This window comes from Stegodyphus dumicola, chromosome 11 (assembly GCF_044657685.1).
Source record: "Stegodyphus dumicola isolate Sdum_Otavi_A_Nest chromosome 11, ASM4465768v1".
NCBI lineage: Eukaryota > Metazoa > Arthropoda > Arachnida > Araneae > Eresidae > Stegodyphus > Stegodyphus dumicola.
Genome location: NC_140778.1, coordinates 155494315 through 155515582, shown reverse-complemented (window position 1 = coordinate 155515582; position 21268 = coordinate 155494315). Strand labels below are relative to the sequence as shown.

Genomic DNA, 21268 nt, shown 5'->3' with positions numbered 1-21268 from the left:
TAATTTAAGGAAGCGTTTATATGGAATTCTGTTTCATTTAGAAGGGATGATGATTCATTACTGAATGTTAACTTCAATAAATATTGTAGTTACAAACAATGCTGGTTCTAATAAGAAATGCGTTTTTTGCTAAAATGTTTCTTCATTTTTTTAAGTATTTAAATATTTTAGATATTTCAGTTTTGGCAAATTTTGTTACCTGAAAAACTATTCCGCTTAAAAAATTTATTTTTTTCAAAATTCAAAACTTTTCAAGCACTACAGATTCCAGATCATCATTGTCCCCTATGGCTGGGTTTTCTTTTCTTCCCCTTTTATGCTATAAATATACAGTTCACAATTAAACTTCAAGCTTTTAAGGTGTTTTCAAGAATTTAACATCCACAAGCTACACATTCTTACTCTTCATGTTCACTCTCGAAATAACCAACACAAGCAAAGCAGGAAAAATTAATCTTACTTTCCCATCAGTTTCCTCAGACATAAGCTATATTATCATAAGGTGTTTCAGGATTTCTGGCAAAGTGGGCGTGACTTTTACAAGCATACAGCGTGAGCAAGTGCGTTTTCATCGCCCAATTAGCGCCAAGTGCTTGTCACAAACACAACAAGTTACAGCTAATTAACCGCACGCAGGAGACCTAGACCTTATTTCGGATTCCGCCCGCGTCAAAACGCCGCATCAATTTTTAACCGTAATCTTCTTTTGCTTTCGCTTCCTCGGGCCCACCGCCTCTTTCCTGAACAATTTGAATATCAAATTTTAGCGGGGAACGTATTTCGGGTTCATTAATATGCCTCACATGACTTCAACCCTTAAAATTAGGTTCTTAATCTTTCCCACTTATGCTGTGTGTTGTCAAGATGCAAGAAAGCTAAATGGTTTTTCTTGCGTAGAATTTATTTTTAGTTTTATTATAGCGATGAATCTTCGTGGCGGTTCTAACTTTTACTCTTGCCACTGAGTAATTTTAATATTAATAACGTTCTTGCGGATTCAGATTTCATCAGCAAACGTATGTCCACCAGGGCCAAAAAGAACGAACTTGAGGAACACTGATAATACGATCTAGATTCTCCAAAACGCATTAGTGAACGGGTTGCCTTCGGGAGGTTTTCAAGGTTTCAGGGCATATCATCATAAAATATGAGTGCATTTCCTTTGTAAATGAAGTTATTAATTTATTTAGGCTGTAAAGATCCTAAGTTTTACTAACTTTTATTTTGTTTTAAATCTTTACTATCACTTCTTATTTTCTACTTTAGGCCAGAATTAAAAGCTTTAACTTATTTATGCAAATTTGTCTTGCGAACGCCAAGTACTTAAGTTGTGGCTTTTTGCCAAGCAAGAGAAAGGAAGGAGTGATTAGGAGCAGGCCGCTTGCCATAGCAGTTTTACTCGGTTGCTGGTTGCCTTCAAGGCCAGAGGTTTAATCCTCTTGATAATTTTAAACGTATCGTAGTGTTAACAGTTCTCTGTACTACATACGGCTTTTTGCTAATATACGGCCAATCTTGGAGTAGGCACCTTGTTTGATTAATCCAAAGTTAAGTCTAGTTAGAGTTTAGTTAATATTTTTATATTCTTACGTTCAGACCACAAGTGGTTGGTCTCTGTATTCCGAAGTCCGGAAATCATTGTAAAGAGAGAAAAATAAAGGGTTTCGTATACCCTTCCTGTGTGTTTTGTCTACTTCCCAAATTTATTGAACATAGCTTTAGTAAGCTCCCTGTTCCGAGTCAGGACATCTAATGTTCCCAAAGCAAGTAAGGAGGAACACTGAACCTGATAAGGCACATTTAGAACTTTTTCTAATTGGAAGCATTGTCTTAATTAATGCTTTAAGTAGAATTCGTTGTCGTAGTAGGCAGTTTTAGAAACTAACTTTTGATAGAATGTTGAAATTGTCAGAAAGAAAAGATGTTTTAGAGCAAAATAAGCCGCCAATTGGTATAGTTGTGTTATATAGTAGCGCCGCTGATTTCCCTGCTGAAGGGCACGGATTCGAATACCGGAGAAGGCATGGATATTTTTATAGCGTCCATGCGGCGTGAGGGCTCTCTAAACAAACAGCGAGCCGGAAATCCTCTCAAGAGGTTGGTGGTAGACACTCGGAACCGACCCTGGGGTGATCTCCATCAAAACTGGGGGCGAAACTGAGCTAAATTGCCCTGTCACTTGGATGGAGTTCAACTCTGTTGCCAACGACAGGCGTAAACTTACGCTTCTTGCCACCAGGAATTTCTTGTGACTATAGGTCAGACAAGAGCTTGAAATGACTATAGGTCAGACAAAAGCTTGAAATCACTATAGGTCAGACAAGAGCTTGAAATGACTATAGGTCAGACAAGTGAGTATTATTAACAACAACAACAACGGAACAAAATAAAATGCTCCAAGGAATTAAGCATTCCTCCCGTTGGCTTTAAAATACACACATGGGAGGAATGCTTAATTGTTCCTAACACGGGAGGAATGCTTAATGTAATGGTTAGCGTATTCAGCGAACAATATGGCTATGGATGTTGCAAAGGGCGGTGGGCATCCACTGTTTAAACATAGGCAAAGTAGGTATTGTCCAGCCGCACTAGTTATCCACATACGTAACTACGCTTCAAGGGCTCCACAAGGGCCCCCACCAGGCGTTGCTATGGTGCCAGGCATTGCTATGTTCTAGGCTGTGTTACTAGCTCCGTGCCTGTTGTGGACAGGAAGTTCATTATGGTTTCCTTTCTGAGATGTTTGTTCTTTGTAGTATATCTTACAAAAGGGTTTATTTCGCTAAGCTCAGAAGTTTCAGATTATGTTCAGGTATAAGAAAACATTTAGATAAGTATTGTTCAGAGCTGCCCTTTTGCTCACATGCACACTTACCTGTCTTAACTAAATTCCTTGCATAGACGCACGAAGGAAAAGGGCCATACCCCAATATGAAACCCGTTGTGTCTCTTGTGATTGAACTGAGGGCTGCGCTTATTTTTGGGAACAATTAACAGGTCTTTGTTCGGCGTTATCCCATCAGCTCTGCCATTCAGCTTCAGATTCGTTGGTTATGAGTTTTTGAGGGACGAGCCAGTCATGGCCCTTATAAGATTTGAGTATTTTGACTCCTAGCTGCTGCTTTGGCTAGGATGTCAGCCTCCTACTTTCCTTTTGCTCCTCGCTCAGTCCTCGGCGATGGATGGTGGCTATGAACATGAGAGGTCCCCGCGGGCTGATCGGTGGGTGTGGCGCCCTCCGTACAGTTTCTGAATGTGGAGAGCTATTAACATGTAAGGCGGCTCAAAGAAGCAAGCCAAGGAATAGATGCTCCACTCTTGGTGTTGATGTTCCTGCATGTGTTTTCAGCCAAGTGACAAAGAAATGTTGATTTCGTGATGTTGAAGTTCAACCTGTAATCACTTGGATTCACTTTGATTTGGAGGCTGGTTCACGATGGCGTGCGTTGCTGGAAGTCTGTCTGTAAAGATACGTGATGCTTTTAGGGAATTTGTGATACTGCGTTTTATTGTTTCCAGAAGTGATACTGATACAGGAATATCTGTAAGTCGATTTTCAGCGAACATCCCCACAGATGATGTTTTGACATCTAATCTTTGAATATCTAATCGCTTTTACGGCCTACCAACGGTCGAATGCTAAATGCTGATAGTTATATCCGGGGTTCGAATCCCGGCGAAAAAGCTGACTTCAGATGCGTTGCGGTAGGTTTCTCTTCTGTAAGGTGTATACAAGCCAGTTTCAGATTTCGAAGCGAGCAGTGCCAATACTGCACGGAAAAAAATATTGTTATCTTCAGCGCGTGAGATTGTCTGTGGTAATTTCTAACCATATGCCGTTAACAAATATTTTATCTACAATCTGTACGTACGTAATAAATATGTACGTACGGATACAACAAAGGACTCTTTTTTCCAAAACGGATAGTAAAATGAATTTCAAATGAATTCAGAACAGATTTTGCACGTGACGTCTGTACATGCGTACTTGCGGATATACGTACATAGATATGTACCTCGCACAACTCAAAACGAGTAGCCATAAAAAATTGCAATTTTGTGCATAGGACTGCTGTAACATGTAGTTGCGCACATCTCATTTTCTCTGCAATCAGTCGCACAAAATTTGTTGCCACTCTGTTACCCGTTTCGGTAGCTGAGATTTTTTTATTCTTAGATATTGTTAAATTGTGCATATTTTGCTTTAAAAGTGTGAATTCTGTTGATCTTATATACCAGTTGAGGTTTTTAATTTTTAGTTAATCTGTATGCAATAATTGTAGAATTATCAACAATTTCAAAATTTATTGGGCGCTAAGCCTAAAGAGGCAGCCGTTTATTTACATTTGAAAGTTTTAGTAAAATTGTAGATTTAATAAATTTGTGCAGCAAATTCAGTGCCTTTTTGCTGAGTAGGACCGAAAGTAAACTTTTAATTTTGTACACCGAAAATTTTGTCTTTCTGCCCGCTGTCGGAATTGCTTGTTTTTTGGTAGAAATTCTAATATTAATTATAAAAATTGCTTTTTTGCTTTTTAACCCTCCGGGGGGCAAGAGTTTTCGCTAAGAAAGCACATATTTCCCAACACTACTATGAGAACAATTTTTTTTTTTTTTCTATTTTATTGCAAAAACTCTCCTGGTATTTCATACCTGGATTTGTTTTCTTTTTATATATTGCCTTAATTTCGTTGACATATTTTAATATGCACGTATATATACGTTCTTACAGATATGACAATAAATATTCTAGGCCGTATATATCCGGCCTTGCCGCTTAGAAGGTTTTAATTGTTTTTAACTGCATATGGTGTTTTATGTTTTTCTGCATTTTACAAATTTTAATCATGATGTTTTGACTTTTTATTCATTTTTGTCTTGCCTCGAAGTGAGGACTCAGTTTACTGAATTAGAAATATATCTCGAATGAAATTCGAAGAAATGCGCTTAAATAAAGTGCAGCCAAAAAATGTTTATAATTTAATAGGCCGTACAAAGAATTCATGTGGTGTAAACATGAGATATTTTTGAAATGGTTTAATTCATATTGAAATGACCTTAGGATTTCCACTGTTCATTGATCTTCCTACCTATGCAGGGGGGCGTAAAATGATGATTCCGTTCCACAACCTGACCTAGCAGAACCAACGCAAGCGCAGTTGATTGGCTGGGGAAGACTTTTAGCATTCCCCTCGTGAGAACCGCTTCCGAGTCAAATCTCGTGCTAGGCAAAAATTGCAAAACATTTCTTTATTTTGCCTAATTCCCTCAAGAAATGTAAATGGACACGGTTCTGCTGTATATTTATTTAACGCGTTTCGAAGCTGCTTTGGCGAAATGGAAGAAAGAACGTGTGGGAGGGCAAACCCTAGTATTATGAATATCCTCCGTGATGAAAATTTCCAACCGTGGAATATTTCAAAAGGCAATTGAATAAAAAACGGAATATGTTAAGCATATTAGCTTCAAGAGTGAAATTTTTTATCTCACGCAATCTCTATAAGACATGCAAGTGAATAATAATAAGCAGCATGGGGCAGAGAGAAATCATGATTTGGCCTGCAAACGCAGAGTTGAACTTGTGCTTTGTTTTATAGAAAGAAGGCAGGAGAAATGGTGGAGGGAATTTTTTTCCCTTTCCTCCCTACTAAAGATTAGCTTACATGAAATGTGAGTGCTAGTTTGTACATACTGTAGCGTGCGTACGTGCTCATAATAGGTGTAATACACACAGAACCAATGATAGCTTGATAAAATGTGTTTTACTGAAGATGCACTTCACTGCTCTGGAACTTTCCACAAAAATACATTTCAATTTCCTCTCAGTACCACAGAGTACTATCAGTAGTCGCGCATCAAACTACTAAGAACGCTAAACACAACGCAATACGAAGTGCATCGAAGCGAAACTAACATGGAAATGGCTCAATACTCGGAACTCACGCTGAATTAAACAACTACTCTGAAACTGATGCTTCTCATAGTTTTCACCCGGCCGACGACATACAGTGTCTCACAAAAGTGATGGGACACTTGTGCTTTACAAATGGAAACTGTAGTAAAATAAATTTTAAAAACATATAAAACTTTTTGTGGGTGTGTTTCATACTTAAATTTAGTAACAATTATTACATAACATACATTTTCTCAAAATATTAAAATATTAATTTAATAAAAATAAAATTGTTTAGAACGGAGCAAAAAAGGACTCACGTAAGTGATGGGACACTTACTTTTCCATCAAATATTTATCCAAAAATTTTACTTTTTAAAAGGTTTTAATATTTGGTTGGATTTCCTTTTAGTTTTAAAACATGAGTTAATCTTCTTGGGATGGATTCAACTAATTTTTTTGTGATTTCTGGAGTGATTTTACCCCATTCTTCTTGAAGCACCGATTTTAATTGTTGTTTTGAAGAAATGGTGTGTTTGCGAATTCTTGATTCCAATTCTTGCCAAATATTCTCTATGGGATTTAATTCTGGAGATTGTGGTGGTGTTTTTATTATTTCAGGACAGTTATACCGCAGCCAGAGTCTAATGTTCAAAGCAGTGTGCTTGGGGTCATTGTCCTGGTAGAATTTAAAATCTGTATGAAGGTTCAATTTTCGTGCTGAAGGTTGCAAATTTTGATTTAAAATGTCAATATACTTGTACTGATCCATTATACTGTCAATAAAAACAAGATTACCAACTCCAGCGGACGACATACACCCCCATACCATAACTCCTCCTCCACTATGTTTTACTGCTGGCACCAAGTTCTGTTTGTGAAATTCTTCCCTGGGTTTTCTCCACACCAAGATTCTACCGTCAGAACCAAATATATTAAATTTACTCTCATCAGCAAATATAACTTCATTCCAGTAATCAAAATTCTTATTTATGTCGAATTTTGCGAAAGCCAGTCTGAGTTTTCTATTCTTTTTACTTACGAAGAATTTTTTCCTGTCTGCTCTACCATGATATCCAGCAGATCGAATTACTCTTCCAATAGTCTCAGGATTAACAATTACTCCATATAATGCTTGTAAATCAGCAGCAACTTTAGGAGCACTCTTTCTTGGATTTTTTTTTAATTTTTAGAACAATAATTCGCTTTATTCCATTGGATAGCTTTGATGGTCGGCCAGGTCTTCTTTTATCCTGAATCATATGATTCTTTTTATATCGTTTAATGATATTGAAAACTGTTGAATGACTCATGTTAACTGTTTCAGCAGTTTCTCTAATAGATTTTCCACGTTCAATATGCAAATTAATAACTAATTTTCGAATTTCAGGCAAAGTTTCTTTTCTTTTAGCATTCATGGCTGCACAGAGCTAAAAAACACCAAAATTCCAAAACAAACTGAAGAGAAATACTGCAGACGCTTTTATAAATTATTGCCAATTGCTTTTGAGTAAAAATAAAAACCCCCCAAAATATTTTTATTGCAGTACGTAGTAGTATCTAATGGTGTCCCATTACTTATGTGAGCCATTTTTTGCTGCGTGCTAAACAATTGTACTTTTATTAAATTAATATTTTATTATTTTGAGAAAATGTATGTTATGTAATAATTGTTACTAAATTTAAGTATGAAACACACCCACAAAAAATTTTACATATTTTTCTAATTTATTTTATTACATTTTCCTTTTGTAAAGCACAAATGTCCCATCACTTTTGTGAGATACTGTATTTCCAATACCTTCCACTTCTCAAAATTACTGAAAGGCATATGAGGGCCGGACACGGTCACAGCCACATATACCTTCAGTTACCATTATTCAGCTTCAATACCCATTATAGTTACAACAAGAAATGGAAAACGGTCCGCACCTCATTTGAGAGGTATCACTAGAATGCCGATTAGGCAAAAGAATTTGGAAGTTATGAAATTTTGAAATAAAACAAAAGCCAAAGGAGCCGAAAATGAGTTAGAATTCTTTCCCCTGTCTAGAAGAGGTTTATTGACCTCGTCAAAACTCTTAAATATAATACAATATTTACATACATTTTACAAAACATAAGAACATCCAGAACACATAAGGAGATGTTATTTTTACTGTACAACAAGATGAAAGGAAATTAATCAGTAAAGAACGCTTTTATAAAACAATTCAACAATATAATCTACATAGTACAAATAACGCTTAGATGTTATTATTGCAATACAAATATAAATTGAGAATAATTAGGAAAAAAAACGCTTTTATAAAGCCATTTAACAAAATAATCTACTTAGAACAAACAACGCTTTTATAAATTAGTAAAAAACCTTACATTACGAATACTGTAAGAAATATGGAAGATTAGAACACTGAATACTTATTATCGCACATACAATTGTATTTCATTATCGTATATATGTTTCATGAATCGTATTAAGATCAATTATCCTTTATCATTATTTAATCATTTCCTGAATGAGTCTATATTGATGCTCTGTTTGAAAATTTGTTTTCTCAAATCCGAGAACTCAGAACAATCTATTAGAATATGCATTGCGTCAGCCAATCGAAGTCCACAGAAACATCTTGCTCTCAGAAGATTATATTGATTCAAATATGCTGGGAATGCACCATGTCCCGTTAAGATTTGTGTCAAAACACAATCGTGTAGTTTTAACTTTTGGAATCAAGTTGTAAGTATGTCGACTCATTTCTAAGGTGTCCCATCGTCGTTGCCGCTCCTGCAAGACTTCTTGCTTGAGTTGCTTTTTAATAAAACTGATGTGCTACTTTACATCCAAAAGAATTCCTTTGCTAATTCCTTCCTTTGCATATTTGTCTGCTGTTTCGTTACCAATGAAGCCAGTATGTCCTTTAATCCAAGGCAAATCGATTGTTTGCTGGGATAGATATTTACGAATATCTTAAACTATCTTCAAATTTGAATTAAATTTCACTATGGCCTTTAAAGCCGCCTGGCTGTCTGAGAAACTGTGACAGGACTTTGAAGGAAGATTTTGGTTCAGGTTCATCCATTTCAGAGCTTGATAGATAGCATTTATTTCCGCTTGGAATACTGTGCAGTAGTCATGCAGTTTATTAAGATTGCTGTTTAATTAGTTGACCATCAAGAAAACCACAAAATGCTGCACCGACTCCAGACTCCATCTTGGAGCCGTCTGTGAAAATTTCCACATTTGAATTTGTCGGAGGATCTGAATTCCATGTAATGCCTTGAATTTGAGCTGGATGAACTGTCCATTTCGGGAGTATTTTTTCTATATCATTTGTTGAGATGTTTAAATTATAAAACTTTACATCATCATTGTCATTTCTTCGATTTTAAAAACGTAGCTTCCATATCCAATTGGATGTCCATGGGGAGTAACTCTGATACTACCTGCAAAGAGGAATTAGAAGCAGTTTTGTACCACACAGGGACCAGAGCCAAATGGTAACAAAGTTGGCGGCTTTTAGAGATTTCTCGCTAACTTTGGCGACAAAAATGAGTCGCCCAAACCATCGCCAATTTAGCAGTTGCAGCTACTTATGAAATCAATTACAGTTATTTAATTGTAATACCTATTACGATGATACAGGAAACGGACCCAAATGTCGCCAAGTTTCGCAGTGATATAGGGACCGGACCAAAACTTATCGGTCGCCAAGTTTGGCGAATTTAAATGATTTCTACCAAAATTTGGCGAAAAAAAATTAGTCGCGTAAACTATCGCCAGCTTGGCGATATCTCGCCAATTTAATGAGACAGCCATTTACTCATCGTTAAATATACTTGAAATTGCGTTCTTACTTTTGCAAAAATGTTTCGTTTCTTTAAATTTTTATGTTGCATTATGCAAAAGATACTACAGTTTTACATGTAATTTCACGAAAATTATAGATATATATATACAAAATTCGTAACAATATAAATAGTGCCCTTAATCTAAAAAACGGTTTTATCAAATCAAGTTAAATTAAATTTTTTTTTTTGCTTGCTCCATTTAAAATAAAAGTAGTACTTAGCAAAACTTTAGCAAATGTCAGTAACTTTGGTCGAGCACCGAAGCTTGATGTTGTAATATATACTATAAGCATGTGCTCAAACATTACAGATAGTATAATATACATATAGTAATACAAATTATTAAAAAATGCAATAACAAGATTTCATACTATATTTATAAAATATTCCAACCTGTTTTTGATAATTTCAAGAGAGAGAAAATAAAAAATACAATATATAAAAATAAATGTGCAAGTAACGTGAAAAAGGCCTAACGAACTCTAAATTGCAATAATTACCTAATTAAATTAATTATTTGAAATATGTATTTAGATATTTAAATTATAAGCAGGATATTAAAACAAAGTTTAATTAAAAACCAAGTTATAAAAAGTAATTTAGTAATTTAAATAAATTTTATTTATGTGCTAGTGCAGCTACAGTCAAGCGGTAATTAATTTTATTATGATACTTTAAATATTTGCTAAAAAGTTACAATTTTTAAAGTTATATAGCTGTTGAATGAAACTTTTTCGATTTCGAGGGTGGACAGATATATCCTTCAGGAGCAAAACATTTTAGCTAATTCTGAATTTCGTATTGGCATTTTCTCCTTCCATGTGAAACCTTATAAAGATAGTATATAGACATTTTACTGCTATATTCTAAGCAAGTACTTTCAAGCATACAAAAGTGCTGTTTCTAGATTTTAGTTTAAATGTGACACAATGGTGAAAAGTCACGTTACGCATATGGTTCTCAGAATCTAGTGTCATTTTTGCAAACGTGTCTGCTAATTTAAACTGAATTACCCAGGCCAGGCGGCGAAGACGCCCCTTTTGCTTACTGCCCCACGGGATTTACACCTTCTACTTGCTTAATTGCTTACAGTAGAGTGCAGTGAAGGAAACCAATGGCGGTACATTTCTTAAGAGCTACCGCTAGCTCAATCAATAAAGGTGATTTAAATAATTAAATGTTAAATCACATGTCAAAGATATCTTTATACACAACATTTCTTGTGTAGATCTTTCCATCATTTTTAAGCTCGCCTTGCAGAGGACCATCCGTTATTTTTAATTTTACGTCCGTTCTTTCACGAACTCTTCAACAGGCAGCATAAAGTTGACCGTGTCCAAATGCAGGCTCCTGGTAAAAAAATGCTACCACGCTTAAGCGTTTGACCCTGAGACTTATGGATGGTCATAGCAAAGGCAGGTTTTATAGGAAATGGTCTACGTCTCAATTGAAACGGCAACTTCACCCCATTGGCTAGTACAGTTACGCAAGCAACCAATAAACTATCGGCGACAAACAGACACTTAAGCCGCATATATATATATATATAGGGTGAAGTAACATTATCTCCTCCGAAACGGCTGGCTCCCGGGCTTACCGAAGCACACCGTTTGATACCGCAGTTCCGTGGTACGCCATTTTGACCATTCGCGTCTTGTTGGGACTTTAATTAGCCGGGATATTAATTAAAAACTAAGTTTCCCCTACGTTTTCCCTACATTTTCCACTTTCTTTCTCGGGTTTTCCCTATTAGAGGGATTTGGCTACGTGACAAATTCTTTTTTCTCGAATATCTACGGAATGGCGCCGAATTGAAATTCGAGACGCGTATCCTAGGATTCCAAAAAATTCTCCGAATCCATCGATACCGTTCTCATCTTCGTACGACTTTGTACGGCCAAGATATTAATTAAAAACTGCAGAAACGTTAATTTCAGCTCTCATTTTTCCGAATGGCAACAATAAACTATCGATGACACACTCTTTAGCCGCTTATTTATATATAAAGATTACTACACTGGTTTACTTATGATGCTATTTTCCTACTGTTTAACAGGAACAGAAACACATCAATGTATTAGCTGAAAAAAACAGCCTTGCACTGGCGTTGATTCTGAGTAAATATGTATAAATTTCAGTAGTGATAAGACACGGGTCCCTCTTAGTCAGGAGCAATCTCCTTTATTTGCAAAGGCTTAAAAAAACCGCATTAAAATGTTAGACTTTTGAAAGCGTTGTAACTAGCTACATTGGAATTACTTTCATTAATTAAAAAACTAAACCTTTATGAACTTGAAAGGCTTCTTGTTCATAAAGGTCGAATTCAGAAATGAAGTTTATAGGGTGACTTGGAATTTTTCGACTCCAGGAAACTGAAAAAATCCACAAAGCCCTCACCAGATTCAAACTCTGGACCTCCCGAAAACGCGGCGAGTGTGCTTCCAGTTACACCACGAAGGCATGTGGAAAGAAGGGAGAAAATATCTTATAAGTTTATGAAGTTCTAGTTAAAATGCGTGTCCTTGTCAACTAGAACCTTGGTGAAGATTCTAGCGACTATTTGCTGCTATAAAAACAATATCCAAAGAAGGGTTAAATTAATTAACCTTTCATTCCATTCAAATAATAATACAGTTGGCCCCGTCGGGCTTACAGGAAAGCCTCCACTTGGGCTTTAACTTAAGATAGAAAATACGAAACAAAATTAAAGAAAAATAAAAAAAATAAAAAAAAAAATGGCTATAGCAGAAGCTGTACAGAAAATAACTAACCGAGTTGCCCTGGTTAACCGAGTTGGTAATCGCTGGTGAGACCAACGGGCACGTAAGACTACGGCTGAATATAGTAAGATAGGCTTAAAGCAACGTGGTCAGAAGGCAGAACACGCTCTACTGAGAACTTGTCGTTGTTGATTAATGCTCACTTTTCTGACCAACAGTCAGCAAAAGCGCGCAAAACTTCTCATGGCAAGGAGCGCAAGATTACGCCTGCCGTTGGCAACAGCATTGAGCACCCGGGGGAAACGGTTTCGAGGATTTCTCACTCCCTCTTCCGCTACTATCTACCTCTCGAGAGGACTTTCGGCTGGCCGAAAATTTCGAGTGCCCCCATGCCTCACGGACACTATACATTTACAAACATCCATGCCTTATCCGGGATTTGAACCCTAGGTCTTCAGCACGGCATTCAGCGATGCTAACCATTATACCGGTTGAGCTGCTCTACTGAGCTCTTCCGCGGAAGTGAATTAACTTCCCATTAAATACTGGTTCTACCTCATTTACATAAAACGCGATACTGAAAACTCATTCTGGGAGAGAGTTGTAGGTGGAAAGCAAGAATTTAAAGGAAAGGGTTTCAAAATTTTAAAAAAATCTATTAGAAAGTTAAAATATTCCGTACAAGTTCTATGTATAATTTTTTCAGGATCAAAGTCACAGTTATGGTTTTAACCAGCTAGCTACCGAAGCTCCTTTTTAATTCCTAAAATATATTCTCCTGCAGTTATGGCAACACTATATTTTCAGTAAATCAACTGGTACATCTGATAACGCAAAGAACTTGAATGGTACTTTTTTTTTTTTTTTCTCTGAAATATAAATGCGACGAAAACTTCTGTAAGTGCTGAGCGAGATTTTTTTAATTTTGGGACAGTCCCCTGGAATATTTTTCACGGTAAGAACATTGTTACTTTTTTGTCTCCCAAAGAAATTAATTAGTATCTAAAAAACAGCGTGTTAGAAGTGAACGATTTTTTTCCCTCTTCTAGAAGAGTAATTCGTCCAGCTTAAGACATAAAAACGACAAGCTGAATATCAAGCGAGGAAAAAAAACCCGCGCGCACACATACAAAAAAGAAGTTACACATACACATAAATGCACAGAAAAAAAAAACAGGTTGTAAGGGGAAAAAAACGCTTTTACTTTCCACTCGAAAAACATACGCAGGATTAAAGAATTTTCATTGCACAGCATTATCGTGTTTTGAATGGATTAGTTTTTTAACATTTTTTAGAGAGCTTTTCAAGTATTTCTTGCAAAGGCTATTGCATTTTTTTGTTGCTGCTGGTTCAGCTATCATTTCAATTTAAGTTCGCGAGTCCTTCACAGCGTAAGCTTTCGATGTTGAGTTAATTGTGTAACATTTGTGCAAGATTAACGTCTTGCAGCAATCAGGCATGTAAGGGTAAAGAAATTCATTTAAATGTCTGGGCATTCTTCTTTATTTTTATTTGCTGTCTTATCTTCTCATTTTGGGAGGCTTAACAGGACCGAACATTTTCTTTATAAATTATGTTACGTGTTGCTAATTTATAAAAAAAAGGACCAATAAAAATGAATGCATTTTAATTTTCAGCCTAATCTTATTCGATAAAATATTTTGTTGTTTTACGTTTAGTAAATAATCGGTATTTAAGAAGCGAAAAAATACGTTATGCATATTAAATAAACTAAAAACACTTTGATTGAAAAAAGCTGGAAAGGACATTTCATTTGCAGTTTAAACAATAATACATTTATGTAACTTCAACATATTTTGAAACGGTGTATCTGCAGTGAGAATTTTTATCGCAGTACCTGTTTCAGAATATTAAATTAGAGATAGCTTAAGGTATCCGACCTCGTTCGGGTACCATTTTTTTAAAAATGGTTTTTATTTTAACTATAAACATATTAATTTGAAGATAAGCATATTAATTAGTGAAAACAATTTAAAACGTAATGCTAAGTAATTTTAATTTTGAAAAATAAGGGAAAAAAGGATAATTTTTGCTTAAATTTTGCCTTTACGCCAACAACCACGGTGAACAATGTATATATAAATATGCGGTTTTTTTAATTTGTATTTGTATTTACACTTGTTTTGTATGCAATGAAGCAAAATAATTAAGAAATATTCATATATTGAGATATGTCAAAATGTATAGGTATTTACTGTATATTTTCCTATTATTTCATCCAAAATCCAAACATAAAACGTAAGAATTCAACTTCTAATTGATATTTCTGAAATCGATTGCTTCAGAGCATGCATCAGATTATATGAAACATGTATAGAAAGTATCATTAAATTTGATCCATAAAATTTTGAGTTATGGCTGTTACCATTGGCAATATTTACAGAAAAAACATTTTTCAGAAAACAAGTTTAAAGTTTTCATAAAACAATTTCTTAATGAAAGAAGCATCCCTGATAATTAAAATTCCCCTGCTTTGTAACTTAACACCTTGTTTTTTTCTTTCCACACTTTGCACCTTTTCTTTCGAACAAAGCGTAATTTTTTCTTTGGGTTCTTGTAACACTTGTGGAATGCCATCAAAAATCATGATTTTGCAATTTATCAAGTTTTCGAATTCGGTGCTCAGTGTAAAATTCAGGGCACATACCTAATCTTGAAAATGCTTCAAGCAAACCTATAAATCCATCAATATCATTAAATAACCCAACACGTGCATTTGCTCCAAACATTAATATTCGCAAGTTTATGAATGTTTCTTTCGGAATAAAATGCCATTAAAACGTTCCTTGATATTTTGAGTTTTGCCATGTAGACATTTTTTAATAACTCTTGTTTATGTAGTCAACTCCATATATGTAGGTTTAATTAAATTCAAAATATATATTGATATACCAGAAGTTTTTGCCTAATTTTTTTCTTTCTTATTTTTTTCCTGATTTCTGCAATCACACATTCATAGTTGCACCAGTTCATTGATTATTGAGGAGGGCATTGGCTTCGAAGAAGAGCTACAATGGAACAAGCAGTTAGTACAACCTGCTGCATCCCAATTAAGTTTCAAACATGACTTCTAATTGCAATTCCTAATTCTGCAGTTTATCAATAAAAAAATCAGTCAGTTTACCTTTTCCTTTCAATTCAGGAGCGGAGTTTTTTACTTTTCGTAGTCCCCTACCAACACTTTTCTGTACATGTTCAATGCATTCCACTTTCTTGACCGAATCTTTACCATATATATCTTTCACAACTAAAAACCCCTTAGAATCCCCATCCTCGTAATACTCCGTGTGCTTCAGCTTTCGTAATGTAATAGATCATTCAAACAGGGAATAAGCACCAACTGCTTCCATACCCGAAGCTGCTACTTTATAATTTGCAGAACAATTATATTACGCTTTACATATGTCGTGCTGAAGCTTGTATGGCATTCTGTTTATTTTGTTGCAAATGATGCAAAAATGTGACATAGCTTTCAACTCAAGCACTTTGTCGACGCTAATCGACAAAGCAGCAACACATTCATTCAACGTCGAATACCATCTGCGCCAAACTAAATACGAAATTAAGGGAAAAAAAACTAACGCCAGATTCTTAAAATGTATTACAAAATATTTAAACTTAGTACGCAGGTTTATAATTTACAAAAACTTGATGATAAATAAAGTTTCTAAATAGATATATCTATTTAAACGCTCACTTCCGGCCCAGAATATTGGAACATCCGGTTTATTCAGTTACAGAAAAATGCTTATAAATTCAGTTCTAATTAACCTATCAATAAGCAAAAACTTGTATTTGATAGCTAAAGATGTATTCTTTAAGATAATGTAATAAAGTAAAAATCGAAATTTTGACCGAAAATCGTCTTTTGTACGAGGTCGGATACCTTAAGTCTTTTATTTTCTTTAGCTGTAAAGAATAAAACTTTTGCTGTTGTTCTTAATAAACTCTCAGATCTATAAATATATTAAAAAAGCATTCAGCGTGAATTTTTCATCTGTCTTTTATATATTTGAAGATTCCCCATAGAAAAAATCCTCCAGTCATTTTTCGTCTTAAAAAAAACATTAACCCACCAAAAACCGAGCGGATACGATCCCTGAACACTGGTAGTTCAACCTGACTTTCAAATCCAGGAGGATGACCTGCTTTATGCAAATTTTCCGTATTTTCATCATACGGTAAAGTGAAGACGCGGTAGATTTCCTTAGAAGGTCTTCTATGAAGGTGTTCTTCTTAGGCAGATACCTTAGTATGTTTTTCCATAATCTAATAAATCTAGTCAATTGATTAGAAACTACAAGGAAAGAGTTATGCAATTAATTTGAGATAAGCATTGTTCCTTTCAAGCAAAAATAAATGGAAATTTACCTCATATATCTCTTATTAGCCCAAAAGGGGAGTTAGTCCCTAAAGGCATATTAGTCTCAAAACGGCTTTAAATCTTCGAATCACTTTTCATATTGTTGCCTATTATTGTTGTGTATTATGTTTAAAAAAATTAAATAATGATGATGCTGCATTAATATATGCATGTTTCTCGCGTTGTCAAGAAGCAACGCTACCTAGAGTCACCAAATTTTGAATAACGTAGTCCTCCACCCGAACATGGGGAACTTAAAGCCAGAATTTTTAATTTCGAATTTGTTTTATTATCGATTTCATTATTTTATTTTCTAAAATTTTAACGAATTTTTTTATTAACAAACTCAACGATTTCGAAACGAGCAGTGCCAACACTGTACGAAATGAAACATTTTAGGTGAATCTTCGGATTATGATAACATGGCGATTTTTTGGCGAAACTTTGGCGTCCAACCCTGCTACAGCAACCTGCTAGTTTTTTTTTTTTTTTTTGGACGCCATTTTGTTTTTACGAAGTAAAGGCATGGTTTTGTTTTGTTTTGTTTTGTTTTTTTCTTTTTACTCAACATTTTTTCCAAAAATCTGCTAGCCGAATTACTCGTATACTAGAACTTTTATGGAACAAAAATGCTTAATCATGACGAAGATAGGTGCGAAATCGGGAGAAAGTGCAGAATCGCCAACTGCTTCCCGCGTTTTTAAGAATTGCATACACACGGTATCCATGTACACGTCGACCTATTTTCACTTTAAAAAAATCCCAGAATTGCACAAAAATGGCATTGCGCGCACTCTTGATTTTATCCATGTACACATCGACCTATTTTCACTTAAAAAGTCAAAGAAAATTGACAAAAATCCAATTCTTCTTACTCTTGTAAAAAGCGCCAAACAAATAAGTGGACGATTCTGCACTTTAGCAGCGAAATTGTTTCTAAGTGCTTATTAGATAAAAATCGCGATCGGAATTTTCCGGAAAATGTCACATTACATGTCTCATGATCTCTCATTTCTCTGAGACAAAATAATCTGTGATTCGAATTGTGTACTTCTCAGATTATTGCTAAAAAGTCCTACCTAGTAACCTTTATCGCCTTACCAAAATATCGCCAAACTACCTGTTACCATATTCCAAAGATTAGCCCATTTTTACCTTCAGCGGGCGAGTCTGTCTATCGCAAATTCTCAAGACAGGCTGTTTTTAATTACCTTGCGATTTTGCTGTTGAATTGAATTTCATGGGACGTAAACAACAAGAACTGGATACTTAATAAATAAAGTAAACACACAAAATACCAATAATAAAAGGATAAAAAGATAAAAAGAAGCTTTGTTAAACCATCTTAGTACGAAAACTAAATATTGATATGATAAACTATGAAACGCGAACATTTTACCCTGCATCGGGAATTCTAAACGTACACTGTTATGCTGCTTTTAAATTTTTTGTAATTTTGTTATTGAACTGTATATGGCGTAAGACCGAAGAAAATGATGTTTAATAATAAAGCTTAAAAGACAAAAAAAAAAAAAAAAAGCTTTAGCAGAAGTGAGTGTAATAGCAGACGACTGGTAAACTGCAATCTACATTTACGTGCAATTTGCGTTAATAAATTATAATACTAAAATTGTGAACTAAATTATTAAATAAATGTTATTATTTTTAAATATTATGAAATAAATGTGTACGATGTACGTAAATGTCCTTCAAATATATGAATCAAATAAAACCTTTTTTAAGATAATGTTACTGTACCTATTACAGGTAAAACAAATGAAGCAAGCATTTGTATAATAAAGATTATTTAATTAAAGGAAACAAACTATGTTCATTTAGTAAGATAATTTTAATTATGAAATGGGAGAGTATCTAATTAGGAAAATATGAGGAAAATCGAAAATTACACGAAAAAAACTCTGCAATAAAAATTACATATAATATCAAAAATATATTCATCTTAATTTTATATGAATATTTTGTAAAATAATAGGCAATGAGTCTTGTGTGATTAATGTGATAAAATTAACTAACTGCTTTCTGCAATAACTTTGTACATGCATTTAGATAATTATTCACAAAAGATTTAATTTTTCTTTATTCATAAAACTAAAAATATTTAAAAAAAAAAAAAAAACAGTTTTAAATTTTATGGAAGTAATGTAACGTTAACCCTTATTTGTGAAACAAAAATATCAGCTTTCAAAAAAAAAGTGTCACACACCTTTTAGTTATCTTTATATAATACGTACTTTATTAAATAATATAAATTTCATTTAGCTACCCAATATACCATATTTCAATAGATAAAATCTCTGCGTTTAGAACTCATTTAAAGTTTCTTTCATGTTAGGTGATACTCCTCGAAGAATCTTGGAAGGACTTATACTTACTGAACATGGCACAATGGTCTGTGACTCTGGACCTTCTGGGTACTTTGCCGAGGCCGCCTCTGGCCTTGACCAGAGCGTCTACAGAACAAAAGAATGAGGAGACTGCACATATGGTGGACATGCATTACGTCCAGGAGGTTATGAGGAGGTTTCGTCAGCTCTCGCCAGATGCCACTGAATGCAGCTGCTTGAAAGCTATTGTCCTCTTCAGACCTGGTAAGACTCAGAAATACCTACAGTTTGTCTATCATAAGAAAAGCTCTTGCCAGTTAGTCTGCAGCTGTCTGTTACCGCAGAAACGAGTCTTGACCCATTTTCTGTAGGAGTGTCTTGAAGATATAAACTCTTTTCCCCTCAGCCAACAGTCGCCAAAAACAAAATAACAATAAAGCAATCCTTGGTTCGCCCCTATTTAAAATATACTAGCCCTGTTGCTATAGCAACCGTCATCCACCAAACACTGTGGCGGGAGCTCTTCTTCTCGTAGACAGACAGTGTACCTTTTAATAGACATCCATGCTTTAAGAACTCGTAACTGGTTGTCTACAGGAGAAAGACGGATTAACAGTTTAACCAAAGAATATGTATTGTTAAAAAGGAAAGCTTCGCAGCAGCAGGCGTGGCTCCCTTCGAACAAAAAGGGAAACAGCTGCGCATGTGTAAAATATCTGTCGCCAAAAAGCGCCAAAGCTCGAAGCTGATGTCGAAGTTCGAACAGGTTCGACGGTCACGTTTACCAAGCGTTTAAAGCTGTGTGACTCCATTTTTCCCCCTCCATATTGGCGGATATAAAATCAGACATCAAACTGCGAGATGGATAATGCAAGTTCAACATCCAGTGAAAGTGGTACTTCACCTAATTTTCTTATTCATCTTAATCCGTGTACCTTAATTTCCTGTACACATGACGGAGGAGGAAAATCTCGGCCAGGTCTAATACATCACAGAGGAGGAACTTCTCGCCAACAGGCTCCGTCGCCAAATCCCTTGGCGAATTTTCCCTTTTCTTTCTAGCGGCGTAGAAGACAAACTGGTTTACATTACGTCTATGGAGCCTTTCCTTCTTTACATAGACGTTCTTTGGTTTAACTTCGTAAAAGGACTACTTCTGTCAAATATCGTTAGATTACAGACAAATGCTCATGTCCAATACAGCTTGCCACATCGCATTCAAGATAACATAGCTCAGACGCCAACCATCGTCTCAAACAGAAAGCTTCGTAAGCTTTTTCTATTCATCGTTTTGGTATAGCTTTGACTCCAATGACTAGATTTTTATTTTGTGTTTCCAGAGAGTTTTGCAAGCTTCCAGAAAGCTACTAGATTCAGTGTTTCTAGAAAGACAACGGTTCGTCGTTGCCAAAAATGGTTCTTTTATAATATAACCTAGTCACTGCATCTATCAGAAAAAAGCATCGGGTTAGATTTATTTCCCTGCATCTAATAATACAGGGTGTTTATAAATGAATGGTGTGGTTTTAAAATTTTTAAATAAAGCTCAAATAATACAGTTATAATACATCAATTAAAAAAAAAATCTGAAAGATTTTAAATTACGTCCAAAGGGGCGTTTTTTTTAACGTTTTGTGTGTTACCTTTATTTATTAAATATCATGTTCTTTGCACTTAAACCGTAAAATTGAGTTCAGTAGCAATATCGCAAAACAATTTTAAAATGAGCATATCTTTAGAATTTCCGATACACAGTTCCGCGCCCGCTGGAGATGAAAAGGTTCCCCTCCTCCGTAGAGTGTTGCCATTGCTCGCTTTTAAATCGCTGAGTTTGTTACTTAAAAATTCGTTAAAGTTTTACAAAATACGAAATCGATAATAAAACAAATTCCAAATTTCAAATTTGGTCTTCCACATGGCCATATTCGTAGGGGGATTACGTCGTTCAAAATTCGATGGCTCTACGTACAGTTGTTTTATAACAATGCAAGGCACAGACATACATTTATGCAGATTTCTCATTATTTAATTTCTTCAAATATAATGCAAGACTCTAACATTTGGTGGCAACAGTTTG

General features: G+C 35.0%; 1 protein-coding gene across 1 annotated transcript in view; it reads left to right on the top strand.

The window, feature by feature from the left end:
* dsf (nuclear receptor dissatisfaction) overlaps positions 1-21268 on the top strand; it is a 211881-nt gene that overhangs the window by 181030 nt on the left and 9583 nt on the right. The window contains exon 6 of the mRNA XM_035353724.2: positions 19200-19455. Coding sequence (XP_035209615.2) covers positions 19200-19455 — 256 coding nt within the window. The remainder of the gene's footprint in view (positions 1-19199; positions 19456-21268) is intronic.